This window comes from Bubalus kerabau, chromosome 4, assembly GCF_029407905.1.
Source record: "Bubalus kerabau isolate K-KA32 ecotype Philippines breed swamp buffalo chromosome 4, PCC_UOA_SB_1v2, whole genome shotgun sequence".
NCBI classification, from domain to species: domain Eukaryota; kingdom Metazoa; phylum Chordata; class Mammalia; order Artiodactyla; family Bovidae; genus Bubalus; species Bubalus kerabau.
This window is the reverse complement of record NC_073627.1, coordinates 129,689,758-129,716,093: the sequence shown is the minus strand read 5'-3', so window position 1 is coordinate 129,716,093 and position 26,336 is coordinate 129,689,758. Positions and strand designations below refer to the sequence as shown.

The following is a 26,336-nucleotide window of genomic DNA, read 5'->3' as shown; positions in this document are numbered from 1 at the left end:
GTAAGGAGCAGTTATCCAGCCCATCACAGCTCCCACCCAGCTCAGATGTTTAAAACATTCACTGCAAAAGCTGGGAGCAAGTCCACTCCATTAATGTCTCCTTCAGAGGAGAGAGAACTCCAGAAACAGGGTTTGCTCTGTGACCTCATCACCAAAATGCCTGTTTCTCAAGAAGTTTAAGTCTTTAGTTGAGAGCACCTGGGCCTCACGGCCCTATCGGAGGTCTGCATGTTACAGGCTTCTGGAAATTTTCATTTTAAGACAAGGAAAAGCAGGTCTGATAGTCCCCTAGAAATCCTCACTGGCCACAGGTCATAGGTCAAAATGACATTTTGTAAAGTGAATGCATAGAAAAGCTCTGCCGTTCAAGCCCCCCTGGGATAAGGTCCCAAATCACTGCTCCCGTCTCACCTGCCATTCCTCTCTTCTTCCTCATTCTCTACTCAAACTTGCCTCTTTGAACCCAAGCGTACACAACTCCCTACCCGTGACCTCTGTCCATCATTCTTCCCTCCTTTCTCCATTCATATTTCTAAAGTCACTCATAACCGCGTGTATGGCTCGAATACAAATCTTCCCAGTTGAAAGCTGCCCTTCCTACCTCTGAATTACCCTCTTACAGGACCACCTGTTCTAGGTCTTGGTAAGTATCACTCCCACGTGTCTTCTCTTCCTTATATTTCTGGTGAGCATCCAAGGACTGGCTTGTCTCCATCCCAACCCCCTTCCTCTTGCCCAGCCACGGAGAGCCTGGCATATCCCAGGAGGTTGGAAGATACCAAAAAGTTCTATAAACTTGAAAAAAGCAGGAAAACAAAATCATCGGAAGTTACTGTTTGTTATTTGACAATATATGCAAAACCTAAGGACGCTTAGGTTGTACAGATCACTTTATAATGTATTGAAGGTGTGCCAAAGGGCACTGATTAAGACCTTGTGTTGGGGAAAATATGTCAAACTGGAAATTAATTTTCCTAATATTCCTTTGTAAAAAGCAACTTCCACTCTAAAGCCTAGTTGTTGTTCAGTCGCTCAGTCATGTACAGTTCTTTGTGATCCCATGGACTACAGCATGCCAGGCTTCCCTGTCCTTCACCATCCCTGGGAGCTTGCTCAAACTCATGTCCATTGAGTCGGTGATGCCATTCCGCTATCTCATCCTCTGTCGCCCCCTTCTCCTCCTGCCTTCAATCTTTCCCAGCATCAGGGGGCTCCACTGACACTATGTAACTTTTGCTAGAACTAAATTCAGATTAGGTTCCAATCTTTAACACTGCTTTTACTTGTGTAAAAACCCACTCATCCAGTAGCCTACAGATAAGTTACCAAAACAATCCTCAGATCTTCCTTCCACTACAAAAATTATTGACACACACAGTCACACGTGTATTGAACCACTGCATACAGACTGCCGAGTATTTTACGCCTCCCCCAAATCCTTTTAAGATCTGTAAGAGAGCAAATTTCCATCTTTCTGGAAAAAGAAAGAAAAAAAAAAGCTGCCGAGCTGACCTCAGGCAGTGCCTACCCACTCCCCGGCCAAGCTTTTCACATGTCACTCCTCCTCAGCACGCCTGTCTTGGTAACAAACCGTCCTCTGTTCACCTGTCAGTCAATCCCTACGTGTTTCAGCCTTACTTAGCACAAAGCTCGTTTTTTCCTTCAGACCTTCCTGTCAGTGAGGGTCAGAGACCATCAGTGCTGCAAAAGACTGAGAAGCCATTTGGTCACACCCCCTCGATTTTACAGACTGGGAGGTAATCCAGAGGGCGACACAAGGTCACACAGGAAACCAGCAGCAGAGCCAGAACTACAATCCAGATCTCCTGGCACTCTTCTCCGTTATATGACCCTCCTTTCCTTAATTCATCTATTATTTGAACCTAACATGACTTTTTACTGCCTTTCAGGGGTTCCACAGCACTGAATTTCAAACATCATTTTTCAGAAGTCTACCTCCTTTACTCCCATAGTCATCGAGGATTAGGTTTAAATGCTCAAAGATCCTACACACTTGTCTATTTCTCAACAACCACTAATTAAAAAAAATACCAAAGAAACCAGTTCTTTAGTGTGTTTTAACACAGGCTTACAAAGTCTTAATTTACAAATGTAAGCATACAACTAGGCTTTATCAAAGAGGAATGTGTTTATTTCACTTAAATTCTTAAAAATATTTTTTTGCCAGTTGTCACAATGTCCTAATGTAAAAAAGTGTCTTTGAAAAGAAAAGCATGAAAAAACAGACCCAAAATGTTAAGATTTTATTTACAAAGCTTCTTTGTTGTACAGAAAGTAGAAATGCTGTTACAATCTTGGTGTAACTGGTAGCCACGGACAGTTGACTCACCAATCACAGCTATCCACGCTACAGCAAGTCTTACACAAAAACCTAACAAACGCTTACAATTTTGTTGGGGTGAAGTCCCCAAGCTTGGTGGTGGATTTCCAAGAGGGACTAAATGGAGGAAGGTGGAATGTCACAGGAACTATTCTTTGGCTCTTTGGGTGGGTGGGTGTCCTGGGGTTTGTATCACAGCTACCTTTTTTTTTTTTCCTTTAAAAAAAAAAAAAAAAAAAGCTACCAAATCCATGTCAGCAGTCCAACCAATACTGAACAGTTCTTTTTTTTGCAGGTTATTGGGGTCTTATTAATCATCTTCTCCTTCATCATCTGTTTCTCTCTTCCTCTTTTCACCTTTCCCGCTTTCTTCCTCTTCTGTACGAGAAAAAAATTCACTTTGAGACATTTGGAAAGGCATATGTATAGTTTGCCTAACTGTTGCAAATGGAAGCAACAACAATAAATTTAATGGTTAGGAGATGAGCTCCTTAAGCCTGTTTTCTCACTAGGAAAATGGGGACAATGGCATTGACTCCATAGGGTTATTCTGAGGATTAAGTGAACCAGTGCAAAGTATTTAGCCTAGAATATGGCAAGACTCAAACTGTAGTTCATATTAACTTTTAAGAGATTTCTTAGACTCGAGGTATTTGAGACACAGAGACTTTCATATTGTTCTGTCTTTTCAACTAGTAAACTCATGATTACTTTTATGAAGTTAACTAAATCTGCACTAAACTGTTTAAAAATCTCCCTGGAGGCAGAGACCAGGCACTGATCACTGCTGTATCCAAAGTAAATTTAGTTCTGAGACAGGCACAGAGCAAAGATGCTGCTGGAAGGTATAAACTCACAGAAAGCGCAGCAAACAATTCAGCGCTCTGAAACTTACACAAGTGTTAAAATCTACTTTTTAACAAACAAGGGTTTCTTTGGTTTTAATTGTGGTGGGGAAAGGAAAACTGGAACAGTGCTATTTATCTATCCTGCAAAGATTACACTCCAATTATTATGAACATAGGCATCTCATGCCTAACAGTAACACAAATGTTGGGGTCTAAAAACACAACATGCGGGGAGTGAGGCCAGGGCCTCCTTCCCTCACACAGGCATTACTAACTGCTGTAAAGCAGGGGATGAGCCACACACACACGAACAGGCCTTTTATCTGTGCCTCTGAAGACCACCAGGGCCAAAGGTATTTTATTTTCTTCTCCATGATTTCAAATTCTGTATTAATGAACACTTCCCTTGATCTTTAACTGAGGGGGACCAAAGTGCATGCCTTAACCCACCTTCATCTTCATCTTCGTCTTCATCCTCATCTTCATCATCTTCATCAACTTCTCCATCATGTCCAAATTCTTCTTCCTAAAAATGTTAAACAGCATACCATTATTAGATTAATTCTGCCCAGCTAAGAAGTACAAAGAAAAATAAGAATTGTCAATAAACTTAACAGTTCATTCAAGGAGAAAACTGTAATGTTACTTTTATCTATTTAAGATACTGAGAGCTGCTGGTTTTTCTTTAATGGGCTTAATTAAAAGTTTTCTTTAAAAACTGCTTTTCAGAAGTATTTTCCAGATGTTTAATTAGTATACAACTTACAATGGATAACTCCAGAATTAATTTTAAAACCTTCAACTTCAAAGCAGGTTTGGACAGAGATTTCTTTTCTTCCCAGATGCGGTGCACTGGGCTTCTCACTGAGTGGCTTCTCTTGTGGGGCACGAGCTCCAGAGCCTGTGGGCTTCAGTAGTTACGGCGCAGAGGCTTAGTTGCTCCCAGGTATGTGGGATCTTCCCAGACCAGGAACTGAACCCATGTTCTCTGCACTGGCAGGTGGATTCTTAACCACTGGACCACCAGGGAAGTCCCTGGACAAATATTTCTATATCCAACCCCCCCCCCCCACCACTTTTTAAATAAAATGCTTCATTCAGAAACTTAATTTCATTAGCTACCTACAAGATTATACAAATGCTCAGTCTTATATTTGTACGATAAAAGAACATTTTTTTTTTTTTGATGACATCTAATTTTCTTGGCCTGTTTTTACAAATCCCCATTAGGATTAAAGTCACTCCTTTCTCCTATCCTTCTATGGTTAGAAGGATAGCTATGGCTTCTTCTTCAGCTCCTCAGAGATTCTGTTATTACTACGTGTCCCATAAATTAGACCCCCTTCTCTGCTCCTTCAGAGTATGACCACATTTTTCAACTTTGCATCCTTAACTGTTTATCACAGAAGGTACATAATGTACTTATTTCATTAAGCTGGATATACAAGAAGTTTAGACTTGGTGAAGATACCTTTCATTTCAATACAACAAAAGGAAGGACATCTCATCAGTTCTCAATGTTCCCAGCTTTCTCACCCTAATGAATGAATACTCAACTTGTTACTGCCTCCCAAAGTTAAAGGGTCAAAACATACTCTGCAGAGCCAAGCACTGTCTAGTTTAGCATTCAGTAAGCATTCCATTTAGTATTAATACTTACTAAAAGGGGGACAAAAGCTAAATTAGTCAGACCACTATTAGTCTATTTACAAGTATACTAATTTCTTCAGAAGACTTTCTTTTTCAAACAATCCACACTTTAATTACAAGAGGGAAGCAGGGCAGCCAGGAGGTGCACTGACCTCCCCACTGACTTCATCTTCATCCTCCTCCCCTTCTACATCTTCATCTTCATCGTCATCCTCTTCATCATCAAACTCTTCTTCCTCACCATCTTCATCCTCCTCCTTATCCTCATCTTCTCCTTCTGAAAACAGTCCAAAAGGAACACATCAAACACCCTGTGTGTCTCACAAGGTATACCTACTGAGGTGGCAGGGAGCTTTGGGTTGGCCCACAGACAAATGCTGGGCCATACCAATATCAGGGAAAAAACCATGAACCACAGTCACCTCCTTCCTCAAAAGCTGCTAAGGCTCAGCTCTTCTGACCTGAGATAAATAAAATCCAGAGGCCAGGAGTCTTATGTACATTATAATACTTACTGATGAAATGATACAGTGTCTAGAATTTGCTTCAAAATAAGGAAGGGGAGAAGTGGGTAGGAGTGCATGTGTATAAAATAAGATCAGGTATGAGCCAATCACAGCTGAAACTCAGTAATGGGAACCTAATAGTTTTACTGTTATTTCTACCTTTGTCTATGTCTCAAATTCTCCATAGTACAAAGTCACAAAACCCCCAAACAACCAAAAAACCCTCACCAACCTTCTTCTCTGGTGTTAACCTGTTTTACCACAAACCAGCTGTGCAAATCAGGAACCTGGAGAACACCCATAACAACTCCACGACGGGGACAGCGGTGGCGGCCAGGCACCTGTGTCCTGTATCTTTACTGCATTTGGTGCAGGCCCCTAGGCAAGCAGTTCTTACCTCTCCAGGTCCTGGAGCTCACTGTGCTTTCTCCTGCCTCTTCCCTTTCCTTCCTCTATGACTAACACTGGCTCAGCCCTCAAGTCTCAGTTAAACATCATTTCCTCAGGCCAGACCCGCAATCTCAGCTCATATGCTCACACACAAGTACCTGGGTCCTTCTCCATTACTATACACTTTGCTCACTTATCATTATTTATTTAGTTACGATTACTTAACATTTCTCTTCTTAGTAGACAGTAAGCTCCAAGGGGACAGGAACCATGTTTGTTTTTTCTTAAAACTATTTCCTACAGCCTGGCATGCAGGAAACTCTCAAATACTCGCCTGACTGATCCTGCTCTTAAGAACTGCCTTTTACTCGTCAGGTTTCTGCACACAAGTGGCTGCTCTACCCATTTAAGGTGAACTTAAATAGATAACCAGACTGATTTGTAAGAGAAACAGACATCCAGCAGTGAAGGGACTAAGTGAAATGAACATCTGGAACAAGATGAAGCATCCTATTCAGCGTCCTATTCACTTTACCATCTAACATCCCATTCTTTGTGCCTTGTCTCAAATCTGCTGCAAAACAAAACTGTAAAATGTTTCCAGAATACTATGCTACTGATTGTAACCAAGGTTCCTGATGGTGTTCTTCACTTTTCTTGATTACTTCTGCCTTATAAACTTCTATCTTTAAAGAGATATCAAAAATAATACTTCAAATATAGTAATACTGTGAATTCCAGCAACATGAGGAATTCCAGGAAAGTAAATTTTCTTCATGCTGACTGATGTGATAACTAATAGCTCTGCGTCCTCTAAGCCTCTCAGGTGAAAAACCTTTATCCTAAGAGTGACTCTTACTAAATAAGTCACTGTGTAAGGAAAGCACAAGCTAAGCAGGAGGATTAGTTTGGGTAGAAAATTAAGATTCTTAAAGGTAATAGGATGAAAAAACCTTGATCAAATGTCTAAAGTAAAAAGTATATTCTAATTCCATGTTATAGCCAAGATTATTTCCTTTATTAAAGAGAAAATGGAATTCAACATACAGTGCTTTCAAATCATTACCTTTTAAAACCCATATATCAATGGAGAAGGCGATGGCACCCCACTCCAGTACTCTTGCCTGGGAAATCCCATGGACGGAGGAGCCTGGTAGGCTGCAGTCCATGGGGTCTCTAAGAGTCGGACACAACTGAGCGACTTTACTTTCACTTTTCACTTTCATGCATTGGAGAAGGAAATGGCCAACCCACTCCAGTGTTCTTGCCTGGAGAATCCCAGGGACCGGGGAGCCTGGTGGGCTGCCGTCTATGGGGTCGCACAGAGTTGGACACGACTGAGGCGACTTAGCAGCAGCAGCAGCCATATATCAAAAGTAGGAAAGATATTTATATTTGAATGTAAAAATCATGTACCAAGTACCCACTAAGTGCAAGGGCCTGTGAATAAAGAGATAAGAAGATAATCATAGCAAAGTCAGAACAGACAAGAATGGCAGAGTAACAAGTGCTATGAGAAAGGTAAGCGAGGGAATGCTCGGGCACACACAGGAACTCCAGCATCACAAAATGGTTCCCGGAAGTGCTGACAAAGGTGAGATGGTAAGGATAAATAGGCAGTAGTCAAGAAAGGGGAACTGCTAGGAGAAAGGCACGAGACTTGAGGCAATGGTCGTTTTAGTAAACCATAAACACTCCAAATTCAAAACTAATTAGCTAATAAACCATTGTCTATTTTGAATCATTTGAAGACTTCAAAGTCCTGGTAGTTTAGTCACTAAGTCATGTCCAACTCTTGCAATACCATGGACTGTAGCCTGCCAGGCTCCTCTGTCCATGGGATACTCCAGGCAAGAATACTGGAGTGGGTTGCCATTTCCTTCTCCAGGGGATCTTCCCGACCCAGAGATCAAACCTGGATCTCCTGCATTGCAGGCAGATTCAACATCCTAAGAACCCCAAATTTAACAGAAGGCCTACGTGCATGGATTATTTTTCTTGATAGCAAGAGCATTCAGTGCCCACTCACCTTCATCATCCTCTTCTTCATCCACACCATCCACCTCGGCATCTGAATCTGGGGCTTCACGATCCTCTCGGTCATAGCCATCCAGATAGGTCAGCTGGGGCAGGAGCTTGAAGACACTCTCTCGGTAGTCATTCAGGTTAGTAACCTCACAGTTAAACAGATCCAGGCTCTTCAGACATTCCAACTTTTTCTGAAGAAAAGGATCAAGAAACATACCTCCTAAACCAAAGGAACATAAGCAACAAAAACCATCTCCTAAAATGGTAAAATTCTAGACTCTGAATTCAATAAGCTACTACCTATTCAGCCTTGTACATAGGAAAACATCTCAAGTCCATCGCAATCTTTATGACTGGTCACTAGATTTTTAACTAGTCTTCCCTTCTACCTCTGTCCTCTCAGAGAACTGTTTCCTTTTGGCACTATGAATGAATAATCTTAAGAAATATGAATTTTAAATATTAAATGTGGATCTTTTTACAGTATGAGACAAATCAGAGACTTGAGTAATCAAATGACCAATAAGACCATGCTGGGTTATCAAGCAATCAGTGCTTTTGGGGTGGTAGGAAAATAGGGGAAACATTTTCTTCAGTCATATCAATTCAGCCAGCATCAAGGTCCTTGACATTTCTACTTAGGGACACAGATGCGAAACACTTGAGAACGGAACAAAGTAAAGTACAAGGTGTGGGGATATAAGTATTTTCTGGAAGACAGAAGTCAATGTAAGCTGGGGGAAAACAAGGGGAACTCAGGGTTGAAACTTCGAAAGTAAGAGAAACTTTACACTCTTTTCTTCTTTTTTAGTTTTGGGGGCAAAGACTGATGCTATTACCAGACCTTCCTGATACAAAATTCTTCTGATTTTACCATACCTTAAAGTTTTGTTGCAATACTTCATTTGTTTGAAACCTGTTTCATTATCTAAAATAGTTAAGATCTAAAAACTTGGCCCAGGAAGTTTTCTGAGCAGCCAAACTGATAGGAAAATATCTGTGTATTCTACTCAGATCATTTATTACCTCAGTGTACTAGTATTTCAATACCAGGTCTATTAAGTTTTGATTAAGGGTGAATTAACAGATCGGGAGGGCAGAGGTAGTATTACAGGCAAGTAAGCAGATAGCAACAGAAAGTGACAACAGACCCTCCCAGGGAGGAAACGAGGGAGCAAATGATAAAGAGTGAACACAAAATGTAAACGGCTATGTGGCTCAGTGCCTTTTAAAATAGGGAGTGGGGGTGGGGAACATGGATATATGGATTCATAAACTTAACTTTTCAATGGTTCTGAGTCAATACAAAAAGGTTGGCATTCTCTAAATATTACTAAGAGGATCTCTTTATGAAGTAAATTGCAAAAAAAATAAATGCTGTTTAAAGACTGATGCTTTACTGGGAAATCTACTTCAACGTTCACAAGCACCTGGGAAGATACAGAAATGAAACAAAACTCTGTCTTCAGGATTTGAAGTATCCGTGTAATTGCTGGGAGTTACAAAATGACTTAAAAATCTTTGCTCTAAAGCCGACCTTGGCAAATGACAGTTGGCTGACCCACTCTGGCCTGCCTCTTGTGTTTGTAAACTAGGTTTTACTGGAACACAGCCATGCTCACTTGTTTATGTACTACGTATGGCTTCTTTTGTGCTACAATGGCAAGGTGGAGAAGCTGTGACACTATATGGCCTACAAAGCCTAGAAGATCTACTACCCGGCCCTGCGGAGGCAAGGGTTGCTGACCCCTGCACTCACAAACCTTCATATTCCTTACCAAAAAGGTTCCCACACTGGCTTTATTCTCAGTGAACAGCCCTTGTGAACATAGAGCCAGGCAGGGAACATGGAACAGGGTTATTATAGCAACAGGAAAATGTATTCCTCAAAACACCAATGTGCAGTTATCCACGAGTTTGTAGATCCAATAATGTGCTTATTAAGTTAGTACCTAAAGTCTTAAGAAAGCTGTCCCCGGTCCTGATTGTAGGGAGAATGACTTTTATGTCATGTAGCTTTCAGAATAGGACAGCCCGACCCCAAGAAGTCCAGGTATGACTTCTTGCCAAAGAGGGAAAAAATGCTGAAATACCACACCAGGTAACTGGGGAAACTTTTCTCTTCACAAATATGTTGACACTATACCCCTTACGATAGAACCATGAGTAAATCTGGTAGCTTTCCCACAGAGGCTCAGTATAAAATTCTTCGCTCAAAGGAACGAGCCATTTATTGGTCAACATTATTTCCTAGGAATGGATGTGCAAAAATACATACAACTCCCGATCATGCTCAACAGTGCTCCAAGCCCGTTTTCTAACTCTTTTGACTAGCCTAGTACACAGGGCCTCCAAGGCTTTCCAGTTTCTGAAACTCTGAATCGATAACATTTTTTGCCACTTCTTCAGAACGGAACCATTATGAATAACTTGGACATGCTGAACAGTATGCTAGAAAATGAAGTGAAAGCAAATAAACAACAAACCCCAAATAACTGGAGTACTCTAGAACTTTAAAGCGCTAAAACTGTGCTTTAAGACCCCAAATACACTACACACAGATTATTCAGGATCCCAATGTAATATGTAAATACTGCTTAAAAAAAAAAAAAAAAATCACAACTCTACCATTTCAGAAATTTGGCCTAAAACTAATAGGCTAGCCATAATAAACAGTAAACATTTTATTAACAATAATTTTGCTTGCCTTCTTAGAATTTAGAAGGGCTTTGGGGGATGGTTTGGATGGCCCAGGTCTCTTAAAAAAGGTGTCCAAGGAAGTTTGAATTGATGCCTTCTTTGTCTCTCGATTAATGTCCCTGTAGTAAGCAGAGGCATTCACAATCATTGCATTGACTGTAAGAACTGGGCTCAACGTAGACGGTGTTCAAAATGCATGTGGTTGATGAGGATGAGATGGTGTTTTCCCCACTGAAGAATACTTTCAGAAGTTAAAATGGACCCAACACTTCCCCTCTTCACCTCCTCCTACAGATTTATCCTGAAGTTATAACTTCAGGAAGACCCACCTAGCACCCCCAGGAACTGGAACAGCAAGTTCAGGAGAATAGCAGGAGCTCTGCCTTCCCCAGACAGTCCTGGGTGTGCGGTGCCATGGCTTTGTCACTGGCAGGCCAAGTATGTGACTCTGGACAAGGGATTCAGCTTCCCCTAAGCCTCAGCTTCCTCATGTGTAAAATGAGGGCCATGTTATTTCAATCCATTTTGTAGAAATGTTGAAGATTATTAATGGATAACATACATAAAACATCCACTACCGTGTATGGCACACAGTAGATCTTCCAACAACAGTAAATATTATATAATGATTATTTCTCATATTTCACTGTTTCAGGGGATTAAGACTTTCACTGCCAAAGGGTCCCACTATATAAATCACTTATCAGGTCAGGAACACTCGTGCAAACAATCCCTACACAACGTTTGCTTCTGCTCTGCCTCTGAATGCTAGGACACTGACAACAGCTTCTGATGAAACATCAAAGACTAAGGTTGCCATGAGAATTAGGCAATGGCCAGTGATCTAGCAAGGAAAGGTATGTTCTAGAGACAAGGGGTTCCTGTGCTTACAGTTACTGTGAATTGACAGGGCTGTCACTGAACACACAACAAAGGTTTAGTATAGCCCACGGGACCGAAGGGAGACCATCAGAGCTTAATTTAGTACTGGAACTCCCAGTTTAGGTTTTTTGGGGTATGGAGTAAATTTATACGTTAAAAAGAGAACAGGTTCCAAGGGCAGTAGAAAGAATGGCCTTGGATTTGAATTCCTGCTCACCATTTATTCTAAAGCTGCTGTGTAATTAAACTCAGTCTCCTCATTTCTAAAATAACATCCTCTCTTCTCTGCATTACATGAGGATACAATGGGCAAATGTTAACATCTCTGAATAAGGAAAACTGCAATAAAAGTCTGCTTATACACAAGAAATGTTGACTTGGAGGAAAACAACAGTGAAAAAGGAGGAAGCCCAGGTGTCTGAGTGTACCTAATAGAAAAAAAGGGGCAAAACATGGAGTAAAGGTGAGCAACAGGCTCCCAACATTTATGAGAAATGAGCTAAATGCACTCCACTTAACGAAACATAAAAACAAGGGTCTTGGTAAACAGTGATTAAATTTACACTGGAATACAGCCTCGATTACTTATTAGGAGAGAAAAAAACTCTTAGTTCCAGCAGGAAATCTTCATTAAAGGAAGTCATAATTTAACTCTTATCTTCCCTTGAAATATCAATATTCTATGCAAATGATAAAAAGTTCAAGTATTTTAATATATTGTGATGTCAGAAAAGATAAGAGACAGCAGAAGGATGCCTTTTCCTCTTGAGTTCTGCTCTGCTGGATCCTGAAAGACAGCTCCTATCTCCTGACTAGCCCCTCTCCCAATTAATGTCTGCAAGTTAAGTCCAATGGAAATACTGACTTTATGTAAAACAGAAAAAAAGAAAGCTGCCACAGGCTTCCTTGGGTGATATGAAAAAAGTCTGAGTTTCATCAGTCTCATTAAAACTGAATTCTATGTCTGTGAACAGAATGTCATGTTTAGGGGAAAAAGTCAAGTTAACAATCTTGAAATCATAGGAATTTCCAGGTGGCATCAAAAGAAGAGAGTCTGTGGGGCTATCCCACCCGCCATTAACTGGGAAGAAAACAGAACTAGTGAGAAAGGAAGGAGCCCAAGTATCTGAGTGTACCTATAACAGGGGGGAAAAAAGGGAGGGGGGGGGGCAAAATTCATGGAGCAAAGGAGAGCAACAGGCCCCCCACATTGCTTCATAAGCTCTTTTCTGGTCACTACAACTTCCACTTAACTAGACCCCCATCAGCACAGCTTCCCAACTTACAAAGTAAGTACATTACCTTATTTTATTCTCAGAACTCCTAAGTGAGATAAGTAAGGCAGGGATCACTATCCTTCCTGCTTCATAAGGGAGGAAACTGAGGCCCAGAGAGAAGAAGCAACTTGCCCAAGGTCACACAACAAAGTCTATAACCCAACTGGCACTTAAATGTAACTTTCCATAGTTTATCCCAGCATGTAAGAGGAGGAGAATTTGGGGGTTCCCATGCAAAGAGTGAGCCAGCTGGAGCTCAAAATTGTGAATCAGAAGACCTAAAACTCACTGGAGCTGCCTTTGGCCTGTTCCATCAAATCAGATGCCCAACCCAATATAGACAGCCTTTTCTATAAAAGTATAGAGTAGCCTGGCCAGTCTGGGGAAAATTTTTTAAGATAAATGTTTAAGGCTATAGTCAATATATGACATTTAAAAAGAACAAAAAAGAAAAGACTTCCCCTTTGAAGTTAGTGGCCACAATAAACAGAGAGGGAGAGCAAAGTCACAGGAACACGTGTAACTAAAGGTTCTGATCTATTACTCTGGACTCCTTTTATAAAAAGTATTATTAAAAAACCACCACCTTCTCAGTTATTATTTCCAGTTATTTCCCTCACAATAAAGAAATATGAAAATGAAAATGACCAAATAAGTCCTGGTTTCCAAATTCTCAATTACTTACCAAAGGTTCCAGGGTGCTGATATCTTTCAGTTTATTTCCACTTAAGTTTAGATGTGTAAGATTTGGAAGTTTTTCTGCTAACATATCCAGACCTCCACAGATTCTATTGTCACTGAGCTCAAGCTGTTAAGAGAAAATGCACACAGCGCACAAACACACAGAGAAACAGGTATCATTAAAGTGTTAGAAATAACAAATACAGCTCTCACACACTTACCAAGACCAAATGACCTCTTTTTTATTAGGGCATGTATGTTCATTTTGTTTGATTAAACCCAAATTACAGATCCTAGGAACACTTCAGGGAAGGAGAGATGTGTAAGGATGAGAGAGTTGCATTTTCTTAATCAGCTGCCAATTTTAACAGTTTGGCCCCTAACATCAGTGAATACATTTTCTAACCTAAGAAGTGGGTCAAAACAAATTAGAATTCTTTGAGAAGTTGCCATACGCTATATGTGCCAGGAAAGGTAAGTGCATTCTAAGCAGCTATTCTGTGTGTCAAGCAAAACTCGTGATGCCCACTTGAAACCTAATCTGTTTCTGCACAGTGCTGACTTGCCATGGGGTTCTACATCTGGAAGCCACCAGGGAATGCTGCCCTGAAGGCTACAGGAATGGTACAAGCCCTTAAAGAAGTTCCATGACTTCAAGAAAGGGAATGGGGCAATAGCTTCAGGGCTGGGGAAACCAGTTCCCCAGAGGACACTTCTTACACGAATCTATCACTAGCCTTTATAAGAATTCTAATTTCTTTGCTGCAGGTCAAGTTGAGTGGTAAGTGGTATGCCAATGAAGGAATAAGCCTTCACCAAGGAATATTACAGTGAAAGGAACTGGAGCCTGGAAAAGTAAAGACCCGTTGAGAGCATCTAATTCAAACTCTTTATTTCGAAGATGAGAGAACTGAGGCCAGACAGCTGGTTTCAATTCTACTTTAACTGCCAGCAACCACAATGGTAACTGTATCTAATCCTGACATAGTACTTAAGTGTTAAGTACCCAAGTACTTACGGCATTGCTCGAAGAACTAGAAATCCATGAACTCATTTGATCTCACAATCACCCTATGGGTAAGTAGAATTATTACCCCCATTTACAGATGAGGAAAATGAACCAAGAATAGACTATGCAACATGCCCAAGATCAAACAGCTGTTACAGTGGTGAGCCTATGATTTGCACAGGGAGCCTAGCTTCAGTGCTCCTCCCTATGCTAGGCACCTAGAACAGAATGAAAATTTATGTAATCTAGACTGACATGCAATGAAATGAAGTATACGATGCAGAGCAGAACTCTTAAAAATTTAAATATTCACCAAAAGAAAGAGTTTAAAAGACAAGAAGCCTGTTTAGGTGTTTTTAAGCATTTCAGAAGAGAAAAATACAACATTTCAATACATTTTTTCCCCCTTCTGATGGGCAGTCCAGTAAAATATCTAAAATTTCTCTTGGTTGGTTACAATATCGACATATATAATATTCACAACCTTTTAACATGAGTATCTTAGGGAGGAGAGATAACAAGGCAATCTGCCAAAACATTCAGTGGCATATTTATTTTGAAATGAAATCAATGTGTAATTTAGGAAACGCGTGACATTTCTTTCAGAACCTGCTTCTTGTGACTTTCTGAATAAGTATGACAGTACAGAGACAACAGTAATTCAGGAAAATGTACCAGGGTGCTAGGAAAGCAGAAGGGAACACAAAACACACAGTAGGGACCTGCCAGTATCAGGTTTATGTAGATACAGGCTAAAATGCCATCAGTTACAGAGTTTCCAATGTCATGATAACCTACATAAGCAAAAATGGATTACACTTGAACCTCTAAAGCAGATACCTAACAGAAAAAAAGAAAAGAAATTTACAAATTTAAATATAACAGAATTCTTTTTAATAGCAGAGTTGCCCTGAAACTCATGAGCATTGCCTGAGCATTTAAAACACACAGCACTTCTGGATTTTAATTCATGTATTTAACCAAAAAACAAGTCCCTCTCAAGATTCAAGCAAGCATATAGGAACAGCCTACCTATTTGTTGCCTAAATTGCATTTCAGTTTTCTATGTGTATCTTTCTTAGATGAAGCTTCAACTTAAACTCCCTAATAAAGAGATTAGGTAAACAGTGGAGAATTGTGCAACACTGCCAAGACCACACACATTTTTATATGTAATGGAAAAGGCAGTGGGTTAGCAAATAAGAGCTATGGTTCTAGTTTTGGCTCTAGTACTAAACCACTTCTGTGGGTGGCTTTAGGCAAATTACTGTACCTGTCTGGGTCTACTGCTGGGTCTGTGCCTATAAACAAGGCTAGAAGATCTTAAGTTTCTTTCAGTTCTGGCAGAGGCTTTGTGACAGGTTAACGCGCCCAGACACAAAAAACGTTTTTCTTGAGAATTTTTTTTTTCTTGGTGCGTGGCAGGGATGGGTGTGTGTGTCTGTTTGTGGGGGGGTGGGGGTGGACAGTGTTAGAGAGGATAGCGATTGGTTTATAATTAGACCAATAAAGCCCTAACAATGGACCATTAACTAGCCAAGGGAAATACAGCAGTTTTGTTTAAGTGAATTCTCAGTCAGTCACAACACATTTTAAACTCCCTAGTCATTAAGAATTACATAATGGATTTGAAATATCATAGGCTACAAATCTGAAAGGTCTATACTTAAATCCTCCCTTAATCAACATTAAACATGAAAAGCAGGAGGAACCCATGATTCCTAAACCAGAGCATACTAAGAACAAAATGTAGTTACATTACAGCAACAAATCCATAACAATTACTGAGTACTAAATTATTCATCATAACTATTTATTGAGCATCCAACATGTATTATTTCCAAACATTATAGCAATTTCGCAAGATCAGGTGGTATCACCAGTTTACAGGTGAGGAAACTGAGTCTTAGAGAGATTACATAACCTGAGAAAGATTCACCCATCTGGGAAATGACAGAGCTGGATGGAACACTGAGTTCCATATCTGCCCAGTTACAAAGGCCATGTGCTCTCTGCTACACTAAATGCTTCCTTACAGATAGAATTGTTTATTTTTCCCTTCCCCAGAATGGTTCTCTTCTATTGTTAAAAGAAAAAGCACTTACCTTTTTCAATTTAGGTAGTTTGGGAAGATTTGAAACTGAAATCAAGCCTACATTTATTAAACTGAGGAACTCTAAGTTCACAAATTCAGCTGTTAAGCCCTCAATTTTCCCATCATTTGATTTGCAGTTGTCCAGGACAAGTTCTCGAACCTGTAGGTGACAAAGCAGGGAAGAAAAGCTTTCAAAAACATACAGAAAACAAAGAACAATGCAAAACCTCCAACCATAAATACCCAACAAATCACTCACATATAGGGGCAGCCTCTACTTAGACCCAGATCATAGTTATAAATAAATGAAAAAAATGATTAAGCCTTTAATAACAATATTCTAATAGATATCAAGGGTGAAATGTCACACCATGGTTACAAATAAAGATTTTAACTCTACTTTCCAGACAGAAACTATAGCTCTTAAGATGTTAAGTGAAGAAACAATACCCCCTATCCTTTAGTCCTTTTCCCAAGTCTGTTCCAAGAGGCGCTTTAACTACAAGTGCAGGAGAAGATACCCACCCCTCTTCTCGGCCCATCCCACCCATAAACTCTAGGCCACAAGGCCCAGGAGACTGAAACAAGAAGAAGAAAACTTCACTTTTCCAGCAAGGTCACTAAGAGATTGTGGCTACAGGTTTCTGGACTAACACACTTCTACCTCTGGTCTCATTAATCCTTACTAAGATTATCCTGACACTTGGAAAAGACCAAGATGCAAGAGCTCTTAAATTCAAAACCAAGATCATTTTGTTTTATATGTAAAAAAGCTATTTCTAGGAAGAGAACAGTTAGCTATTAGATTCCTTTTTCAGGCCACAAAATCTCCTCCTTTAGAGGTCCTGAAATTCAGAATTCAAACCCATCCAAGAGTATCACGTGTGAAAATTCTGAATACTGATTATTTAATAAAGCCTACTGTGTAAATATCTACCATGCTAATCTCTATTGCCGTTCTTGCCCTGTGGTTGACTCTGACACTTCCCAGTTTTAAACACGTTTTGATAAATTTACACGGATGCAAATAAGTTTTAACTGCCAAAGGCATTCTTGCAGTAAATCTAACACATTTAATGGCATTAATGAGTAATCAAACATGTATGAGATGCTGATAGCTCTAAAATGAAAATAGGAGTTAGTATCTTTATCCTCCCATATAAAATCCAAAGATACCACTCTAGTAATTGCTAACATTTATGGAGAATTAACTCATTATTCTTTTTACCACCATACCCCCCCTCCCCCCAATTACAGAGAAGGAAACAGATTTAAGAGAGTCAGGGATACCCACACCACCACCACTTCTCACTCGCTACTACTCTACTTCCTCTTTAGAAGCCTTGCTCTCAGGATGCACACAGGGCCATTACATCTTTTTGTTTCTTTCTTCCCTTCCTTCCACTTTTCTCTTTATGGACAGTCTTCCGTCTTCTGATAAAAATTAGCCTATCTGAAAACTTAAGGTAAACTGAGGAGAGCTGGGCACCAGAGACAGATGCTTAGGGTCAATTTCTAGCCCTGCCATTTACAACCTCTGTGACCTTAGGCAAGTCACTTAACCTATCCATGCCTCAGTGTCCTCAAGGTGAAGTAGAACTGTTGTAGAAAGTAGTGCTTTAGCCACAGTGAAAGCTGAGAAAATACCTCTGGGAAAAGGTGTAGAATGACAAGGACCTTTGTGGTTTACTTTATTCCTGTCTGTACTAAATCTTCTACAAACATGTCTCTCTTTTGCATTAAAAAAAGGAAAACCAAGAAATCGTTAAAAAAAAAGTCAACTGTAACTACCCACCAACCTAAGCAGTATACTGCAATATAACTAAATATTTCCATTTGATTTGGGGGTTTTCTATGACTATATCTGACAGAGAATCCAAAAATGTTATACAGAATGACACCAATATGCCAAAAGCCAAATAAGGAGAAATTTAGATGGCCATTTTGTCTCCCAGCTCATGGGTGAAATCACCTCTTGGACATTTTTCTCAACTGGTAAAATTCCGCTTTAATTAGAGTCAAAGAGAACAAGTCTGCTGAAGCAAACAGCAGAATAGGAATCAAGAAAAAGAAACTGGTAGGGAAAAAAAGATGTTAAAGTGGTCCAAATCTGCAAACCAAACTGTTGGGTCTGAAAGAAGATGGAGAGGAATTAAGGTTCTGGTTTAAAGAAATGGGAACTATGCAACTGGATGGAAATAGGAAGGAACAGCTTTGGGCGCGGGAAGGGGAGCAGGTATGTAATGAATACCAAGTTTAAGGTTCTCATGAAAAGTCCAGGTCAAAGTATCCCCAAGGAGTTGGACAGGATAATTTGGAGTTCAAGGTTTAAGTTCTGTATTTGGAAGTCACCAGAGCAGAGAATAGTGGAAGGATGGAATTCCTACGAAGAGAACCAAGGATGGAATCCTGGGGATCCTGCAAAGGAAACTTGAGAAGAATGAGTAGTAGTAGTACCCAAATGTGAAGCATTACTTTCAAACACGTAGAAAGGCTTATAAAATAAGGCATAAGAAGCTACTGGGGCAAGGGGGAGGATTAAAAAAATTAGATAATTTGTCCATCAAGGAGAGACATCTCCAGGAGACACTGGGGGATGAATACATAAAATATTTTCATTTATGTAACCTGTCACACATTCACTTTCTTATATTCTTCTCAGGGAGTAAAAGTGACTGTCCTGGGAACTCTTCCATAATCTTATCTAACACTTTTACAATGAGATTATTGATCTATTAAAAAAAATTAAGGTTAAAAACAGTCAGTGCTAGATTTTAAATTTCATCAAGCATCACAATGGCAGGGTCATGCCTATTTTAGTTACCATTATATTCTCGGAGTTGGTGATGGACAGGGATGCCTGGCGTGCTGCGGTTCATGGAATTGCAAAGAGTCGGACACAACTGAGCAACTAAACTGGATATTCCAATGTGAGAAAGAGCATTTACAACAGTCAAACACGGAAAAACTGGCATAGGAACTTGTGTCAGGATTGTAGAGGACTGAGGAAAGGATGAAAACAGGAAACCTGGATATAGAAAGAAACTACTTTCTGATGATAGGCATAATCACATGCAAAGAATGTTGCTGTTTGTCACTTAATATTTTGGGTTTTTTTTTCAGTCTTTGTATATTTTAAATACAGTAACATGGAACAGTATTACTTAATTAACAACTATACTTTTTAATGTCTAAAGAAATTAAAAGGTATGATGTAACATAAATTACAATACTCCCTAATGAACATGTTACCCAACTTTCCCTATTATAAATAATGTCATGCTATCTTTTTATGTGAAATTTCTTTTGTAATAAGGATTATCTCCTCACAATCTATTGCTAGGTGAAAAAACAAACATCAGAATCTTTTGAGTTACAAGTTCTTTATCTTAAAATGACAATCAACCTCTCTCAAGCTTTTTCTGTTACCTTTCTTGATATATGGAAATTCTAGGTATATGCATATAGTTACCTTTTTCTTGAGCATATTGGTTTTACCCTGAGGGAAAAAACCAAATACCCCAAAATAAATAATGACAAAAAAGCAGACAAGTCATAAAAAGGTAATCAGTAAACAAACTCATTTGTTTACAACAAATCATAAAAGATACGTATTAAAAATGAGATGTCATTCTACTCTCTCGAGGAGGGAGAAGAGATAGGATAAGAAAAGGAGCTGGTAAGTTTACAAGTGGGGAGTGAGAAGAAGTCAGGGAATACATACCTGAGACCTTTAATTTTCTCCATGAGTAGGAGGAAACAATTTATTGGGGTGAGTACAGGGAAGGGCTGTATGGCTCAGCAGTGAAGTCATGTCCCTGAACTTTTCCAGCAAGGCTAAGGATGTAGTAAAGAAATGTGTTAACCCCAGAACAAAGTACAGAGTCACAGCAAGAAGATGAGCCACAAAAAAGCACACAGCAGAGTGGAAATTACTGCAGAAAGCAGAGACCAAAGAAGGGTTCACTTAGGGCTGTGCCCAAGGATGACAGGCCTGGAAAGCCTGCCATAAGCACCCTTCTAGCCAGCCTAAAGTTCTAAACAGGACTTTGAGGGAAAGGTGTCTGTTCTCAGGCATTATGTCAGCAGCATATGAGATTAACTGGGCCTTCCCTCTCCCTGAAGGCCTTCCTGAGTGTGACAGGATCCAGAATACCTTACAAGAGAGGGTGTACGGGATGGGGGACGTATGTCGTCACTGCCTCCTGATATAGACCGAGAATAAATGGGAGGTTCGAATCAAGGGAAAACAGCCCTAGTTTTCCTCCTTATGTCCCAAACCCTCCCAGGAGGGAATGTTGGTAGGCAATTGTACATCTGTGTGTACCACTTACCACTATTTGATCCAAGGCACAGTTACTTGGTCTTCTGCTTGAAGATACATGACAACTTTGGGGGCCAAGTTCACTCTTCCTCATCCCTTATTTTCCAACTAAATTAGTTCTTTTTCCTCAAACACGAATTTAAGGTAAACACTTAAGAACTAAAAACAAAAATCCAAACTATTTCCTACGCAACTTTTTAGTTTTCCACAGCTATCAGCAAAGCTGATACTCTAGTTTTCCCATGAAAATTGAAATACATGGTAGCCAAATTACAGAGATTGGGGCTAGGAGCCACAGAGGAGATCAAGGAATTTTCCTTTCATCCTGTCCACTTGGTCTCATTTCCCATTTCCCTGGCTGGTGGTGGTTTAGTCGATAAGTTGTGTCTGACTCTTGGGAGCCCATGGACTGTAACCCACCAGGCTCCTCTGTCCATGGGATTTCCCAAGCAAGAATACTGGAATGGGTTGCCGATTCCTTCTCCAGGGGATCTTCCTGACCAAGGGATCAAACCCGCATCTCCTGCACTGCAGGCTGGTTCTTCACTGAACAAGCTACCTAGCTACTCTTGGAGTGACCTTCCCCAATTATCAGTTACAACAGTTATAAGAGGGGGAAAAGACAATATGGAGAATTAAAGATCATTAAGTTATCAATTATTTTAGTTAGAAAATAAATGGTTATTATAGTGAGTGAAATAATCCAAACACATGAAAAGTAACTCTTGCCATCCTTGACAATTTCCATCTTTCTGAGTTAACCAACCTTCAGACCTTCCACCCTGCTACTATTTTAAAAGAATGCTAAATGACAATAGAACATTAGTAGTACTGAAATGTGTTTGAGTGGCAAAACTGCCTGTATGAAGGAAAGAAACACTCATCCTACTGGTGGGGAGGTAAAAAAGAGAACCATTCTAAAAAGCAATTTGGCAGAGATTCACATTACAAAATGTTTGTTACAATACTAATTAAAACAGCAAAAAACTTTCTAACCACCTAATGAGGATGGTTAAATTATGATCTATGTAGACATTAACAATGCAAGACAGATGTTTACTATACTTTAACAAGGTGTTATATTCATTTCGCAAGATCCAAGTTCGGAAAAAACTTTTCCTGTGGACTATACCAGAATATCTTGGTGGTAGAATGGGTGTTTGTGAGATTTCTGTTTTTTTTTTGTTTTTTTTTAAGTTTTTTAAATCTATATCTATTTTTTTTAGCTTATCTGTATCTAATTTTTCATTCAATGAAGCTGTAAACTAAAGAATACAAGAAATATATATCCTATATAATACAAGAAAAAGAACCCAATTGGCTGCCATGCAGCAAATCTGAATAAGCCCTTGAGTTTAAAATCATGACACAATAAATGCCAAAAGTTGGGGGAAAGGTTTTTCCTGCGTTATAGACTTTTTTTTTTCTTCTTTAAAAGGCCACTGCCATGTGGCATGCAGGATCTTAGTTCCCTGACCAGGGTTCAAACCCATGCTCGTGCATTGGAAGCATGGAGTATTAACCACTGGACCATCAGGGAAGTCCCCTCACATTATGTATTTTAAAAAAATTTTTTGTCAGTATCTTGGGACTAAGGAAAAAGTATGCTTATTTGTGGAATATAAAATGTCTCAGTTTAGCATACAGGCCACCCGTGTTCCCACCAGCTGCACAGACTTTCTAACTTTGAACAGACTGGAACATCAAGGACAGATGTCCCTAGATTCATTGAGGTGCTCGTAACAGTGGCATGTCTGGCATAATAGGAAAATGACAGCCTCACATAAAGACATTTTTTCCTCCTATTCTGGTATATATCTAAATTCCAGATCCAGATCCAGACTGTATCAGTATCTCATTACCGCACGTGTCTCTTTCCACATCTGACAGTACCATCAATTTCTGTGGTGTACCTGGCATGTTCTAGTGCTATACAATTTGCTCTCAATGAAACAACTGACAACACCAATATTTTGTATAAAATAATTCTTACCCTTTGCCTGTATTTTAAAATAGTGATCACTATTCTTTTTGAAGATAACTTTATAATGCCATTTTAAGCCATTTTTCCACTATGAGAACAAACTTCTGATATAAAGAGGTGTATTGGACTCAGAAAAAACTCAATTATGTACTTCTTGAGTCGCTCCCTTAGGTAAATAGCACACCTGTTAGTAACAGGTGAAATGGAACCTATTCTCTTGGTCTGTCTTACGGTAAAGTGGTAACACTTTATCTTAAAGAACACAAGAAGATAAAGTGTTTGTTACCAGGGCCTTCTTCAAACTTCCAAATAAAAAAATAAAAACAGGATTCATGTTGATGTATGGCAAAACTAATACAATATTGTAAAGTAATTAGCCTCCAATTAAAATGAAAAATTAATAAAAATAAAAACAAGCCGTACTCACAGAAAAAAAAAGCTCATCTGATCTTCAAACAAAAACACTGAAGATCAAACTCCACTTACCCTCCTCAGTCTTTCATCTCACTCGATGACATCAAGGTCAACCAAGGAATATACTGTTGTGCATTTAAAAGCCTCTTGTCTTATACCAATAGGTTTACAAGAGACAGGATTCTTCCTCTTTTCCCAGATGAAAAGAGTCTACAGGATCCCAGAGGTCAAGCCTAATCTAACAGCTGGCTCCCCAACACATGGAGCCCCGTGACTAGCTGACTTAGAATCATTCTGTAACTTCTCACTTACCTTAAAGATGATGCTTTTGTGCAAGACATTTTTAAATTTAAAAAATTTAAAAACCTAAGCCTTACTCAGTATCCCTTAAGTCCCTAGGGGAGCCATTCTTACCCCATAATCCTGGTTGGCTCCCAAGGCACTCTCCCAAGGCCCCTAACTTGCACAATGCAACAGGCCCCACCCGGTTCTGAGGCTTCAGGAGGGAAGGGGCTGCTCTCTGCCTCATTCACACTGCTTTTTCTGGCCCTGCCATACTGTTGGCACATAAGTATTTATTTAATAAAACCCGTGGGTTACAGTAGGAGAGTGAAGTCCAATAAAGTAGCCAATAGTCACTTGTGGCTTGAGTACCTGATATGTGAACAGTGCAACTGACAGACTAACCTTTTAAGTTAAATAGCCACACGACTATCCATATACAACCAGCCCAGTTGTGTTTCCCAGAAGGAACAACGGTGCTCTTAGCTGAGTATTTTAATAGTGCTTTATGCACATTCGAAGAATTCAAATGTTACATTCTAAGGCACTGTGAAGATTCTTGTGTATTTTCTTTTGGAAAATTTGGCTAAATCAAATACCTCCATATTATACTGACTTGGAACTACGCAGTAATAATTCAAACGTCTTAAATTAACAACGCCTCAAAATGAGATCACAACTCTGCAAGTTTACGGTGTGAAGAAGCTTAACAGTTCAGGATACTAGCACGTGGCCGAAACAAAATGTCTGACTGATGGACGGAAGGGACGACCGCGGTTAAACCTCAACCTTAAAACTCGGGAGGACGGAATCGAGACGCTCACCCCTCGAGGTCCTCCAGGGACGAGTGGGGAGGCCACGAGGTGCCACAACCCCGCACTTCATTTGTGGGGACCTCAGGGATTCAAAACCTCGTGCGCACAAGGGAAGGCCGGGTTGACAAATTTCCACAAGTGGGCAACTTGTTACCCACAACTCTCTGGTTGCACGAAGCGAGCCCATCGCCAGCCCGGGCGGAGATGGAAGGACTCCTCATGGGCTGCCCCGGGGACAGAGGACGCCACTCACCCGAAAAGGGGGTTTGGCAGAGGTGCGGCCCCCCGGCGAGGGCCGCAGGAAGCTGCTCTAGTTCGCGAGGAGGACTAGGGGAAAAGAAAGACGGTTCTTAAAAGGCCCACCCGCCGCGGCAGGCGAGTGCTGGCCTCGGTCGACAGCCTGTAGCACGTGCGGAGGCAGAGGCCTCCCGGCCCGAGAGCCCAGCCCAAACCCGTCAGTACCCCACTCCACTAGACGCCCGACTCGGGCGGAGGCGGCCGCCTGGCGTTGCCCTTTTAAGAAGGGGGGAGGGGACGGCAGTGCGCCCAAGAGATGAGTCGGCGGCCGCCGGAGCGCGCAGCTCCCGCCAGAACGAGCCGAGCCCTGGCGAGGCGGGCGCCAAACAAGCCGCAAGCTCGGCCTGGCGAGCGGCGGCCCACAGCCACCGCCGGGACAGACGAGCGGGGCCTGGCAGGCCGAGCCAGCATGTTGGCTCACGCGGCGGAGGGAGACGAGTGCTAGCCAACATGGCGCTGTGTCGGCTTGTGGCGCGCCCGGGCTGACGCGAGGAGCCGCCGCCCGCCCACACCGAGGGGCCAGCCTCCCGGGCAGGGGCCCCCGGACTCCGCCGCCGCGGCGCGGGGGGAGGGAGAAGCCGTCTACGCCACAACGGCCGGCCCGGCCGAGCGACGCCCGCTTTGGGAGGCCGGGACTGGGGAAGGCCGGGGGCGAAAGCGGAGCGAGAGAAATGGGGGAGAAAGTTTTATTTTTAGGCTTGAAAAATGGCGGGAACCGCGTCCTTTTTTCAAACTTAGCCCGGGGAGGGGCGGCGGTTGCGCCACCTACGCCGCCCGGCCTCGCCCCTCCCCCGCTCCGCGCGCGCCCAGCCGCGCCCGCTCTAGCCCCCTGGCGCCCGAGGGGGCTTCCCGTCCCCCTTAGAGGCGAAGAACCCCCTACTCGCCCTTCGGCCCCTGCCCGAGTCCGGCCGGGGCCAACCGCTAGGCCTGGCCTGAGGAGACCCTCCCCCGCCCCCCACCCCACCCCGAGCCCCTTCCCCCGCCGGCCTGGGGCGCGCGGAGCCCAACCTGGCCCGCAGCGGGCCCGGCTCCGGCTGGCCGCGCGGCTCCTCGGCAGGCCCGACCTCCGCCCGGCCGCGCATCCCGGGAGGCTGCAAACATGGCTCCCAGCGTTACACAATCCCCTCCTCCCTCCCTCGCTGCCGGCCACACGCACACGCGCTCCTCAGGGAAAGGACCCCGGCGGGCGAGGAGCTCAAAGTTTGCTTTCCCCTACCCTACTGCCTTCCCCGTACGGCCGCGGGCAACCGCGGGCGCCAAAGAGTTAATCCCCGCGCGCTCGCTCCCCCCTCATCGCCCGCCCGCCTTCCCCGTCCGAGCCCGCGAGCTGCGCTCTTCCCCGCGCCGGGGCCGGCAAACCCGCGGTCCGGGCCCCGCAGGTGGCCACCATTACATGCAAGTCATCGGGGGGAGAGGGCGCCCGAAGGGGGTCTGCTTACAGCTGCCGGGGTCCGGTTCCTCAGCTCCAGGTGGATCCTCCTCTTCATGTCCATGTTTCTCTCTCTTCCCCCCTCTTCAAACTTAACTTTCCGCGGCGGGGGCAGAGGGGGGAGAGGCGTCCCAGCCTGCGCAGCGAGGGCCGTCGGAAGGGGTCTGCTCGAGGCAGAGGCCGACGGCGCGGTCCTGGGTGGCGGGCGGCGTGCGGGCAGGCGAGCGGAGCCCCCGGAGCCAAGTTACTCGCGGGAGCGGAGAGAAACCATGGAGGGAAAAGGGGGCTGGAGCGCAGCTCTGGTCTCACTACCGCCGCCCCCGGCCGCGGCCCCGCACTGCGCTTAAACCGGCGACGCGGCGCGGGTGGCTGCTCGGCTCGACT

At 42.2% G+C, this 26,336-nt stretch overlaps 1 protein-coding gene across 2 annotated transcripts; it reads right to left on the bottom strand.

The window, feature by feature from the left end:
* Nucleotides 1–2,241: 2,241 nt before the first annotated feature.
* ANP32B (acidic nuclear phosphoprotein 32 family member B) lies at nt 2,242–26,336 on the bottom strand. 2 transcript variants are annotated; one of them, XM_055578605.1, is made up of 7 exons: nt 25,963–26,336; nt 16,418–16,567; nt 13,308–13,430; nt 7,765–7,954; nt 4,992–5,116; nt 3,640–3,715; nt 2,242–2,719 (listed from the first exon to the last, which is right to left on the bottom strand). In XM_055578605.1, the coding sequence occupies exons 1-7, from the start codon at nt 26,014–26,016 to the stop codon at nt 2,652–2,654; spliced, it is 786 nt and encodes a 261-aa protein (XP_055434580.1). In that variant the 5' UTR covers nt 26,017–26,336; the 3' UTR covers nt 2,242–2,651. The 2 variants fall into 2 exon arrangements, with proteins under 2 accessions (XP_055434580.1, XP_055434578.1); XM_055578603.1 differs by lacking the exon at nt 25,963–26,336 and adding an exon at nt 25,532–25,639.

Coding starts and splice junctions, on each gene's coding strand:
- ANP32B (XM_055578603.1), bottom strand. CDS start 25,624: ATGTTTGCAGCCTCCCGGGATGCGCGGCCGGGCGGAGGTCGGGCCTGC. Junction 13,431..16,417: donor AACTACCTAAATTGAAAAAG/GTAAGTGCTTTT, acceptor TTCTCTTAACAG/CTTGAGCTCAGTGACAATAG. Junction 7,955..13,307: donor TCAGCACCCTGGAACCTTTG/GTAAGTAATTGA, acceptor CCTTTTCTTCAG/AAAAAGTTGGAATGTCTGAA.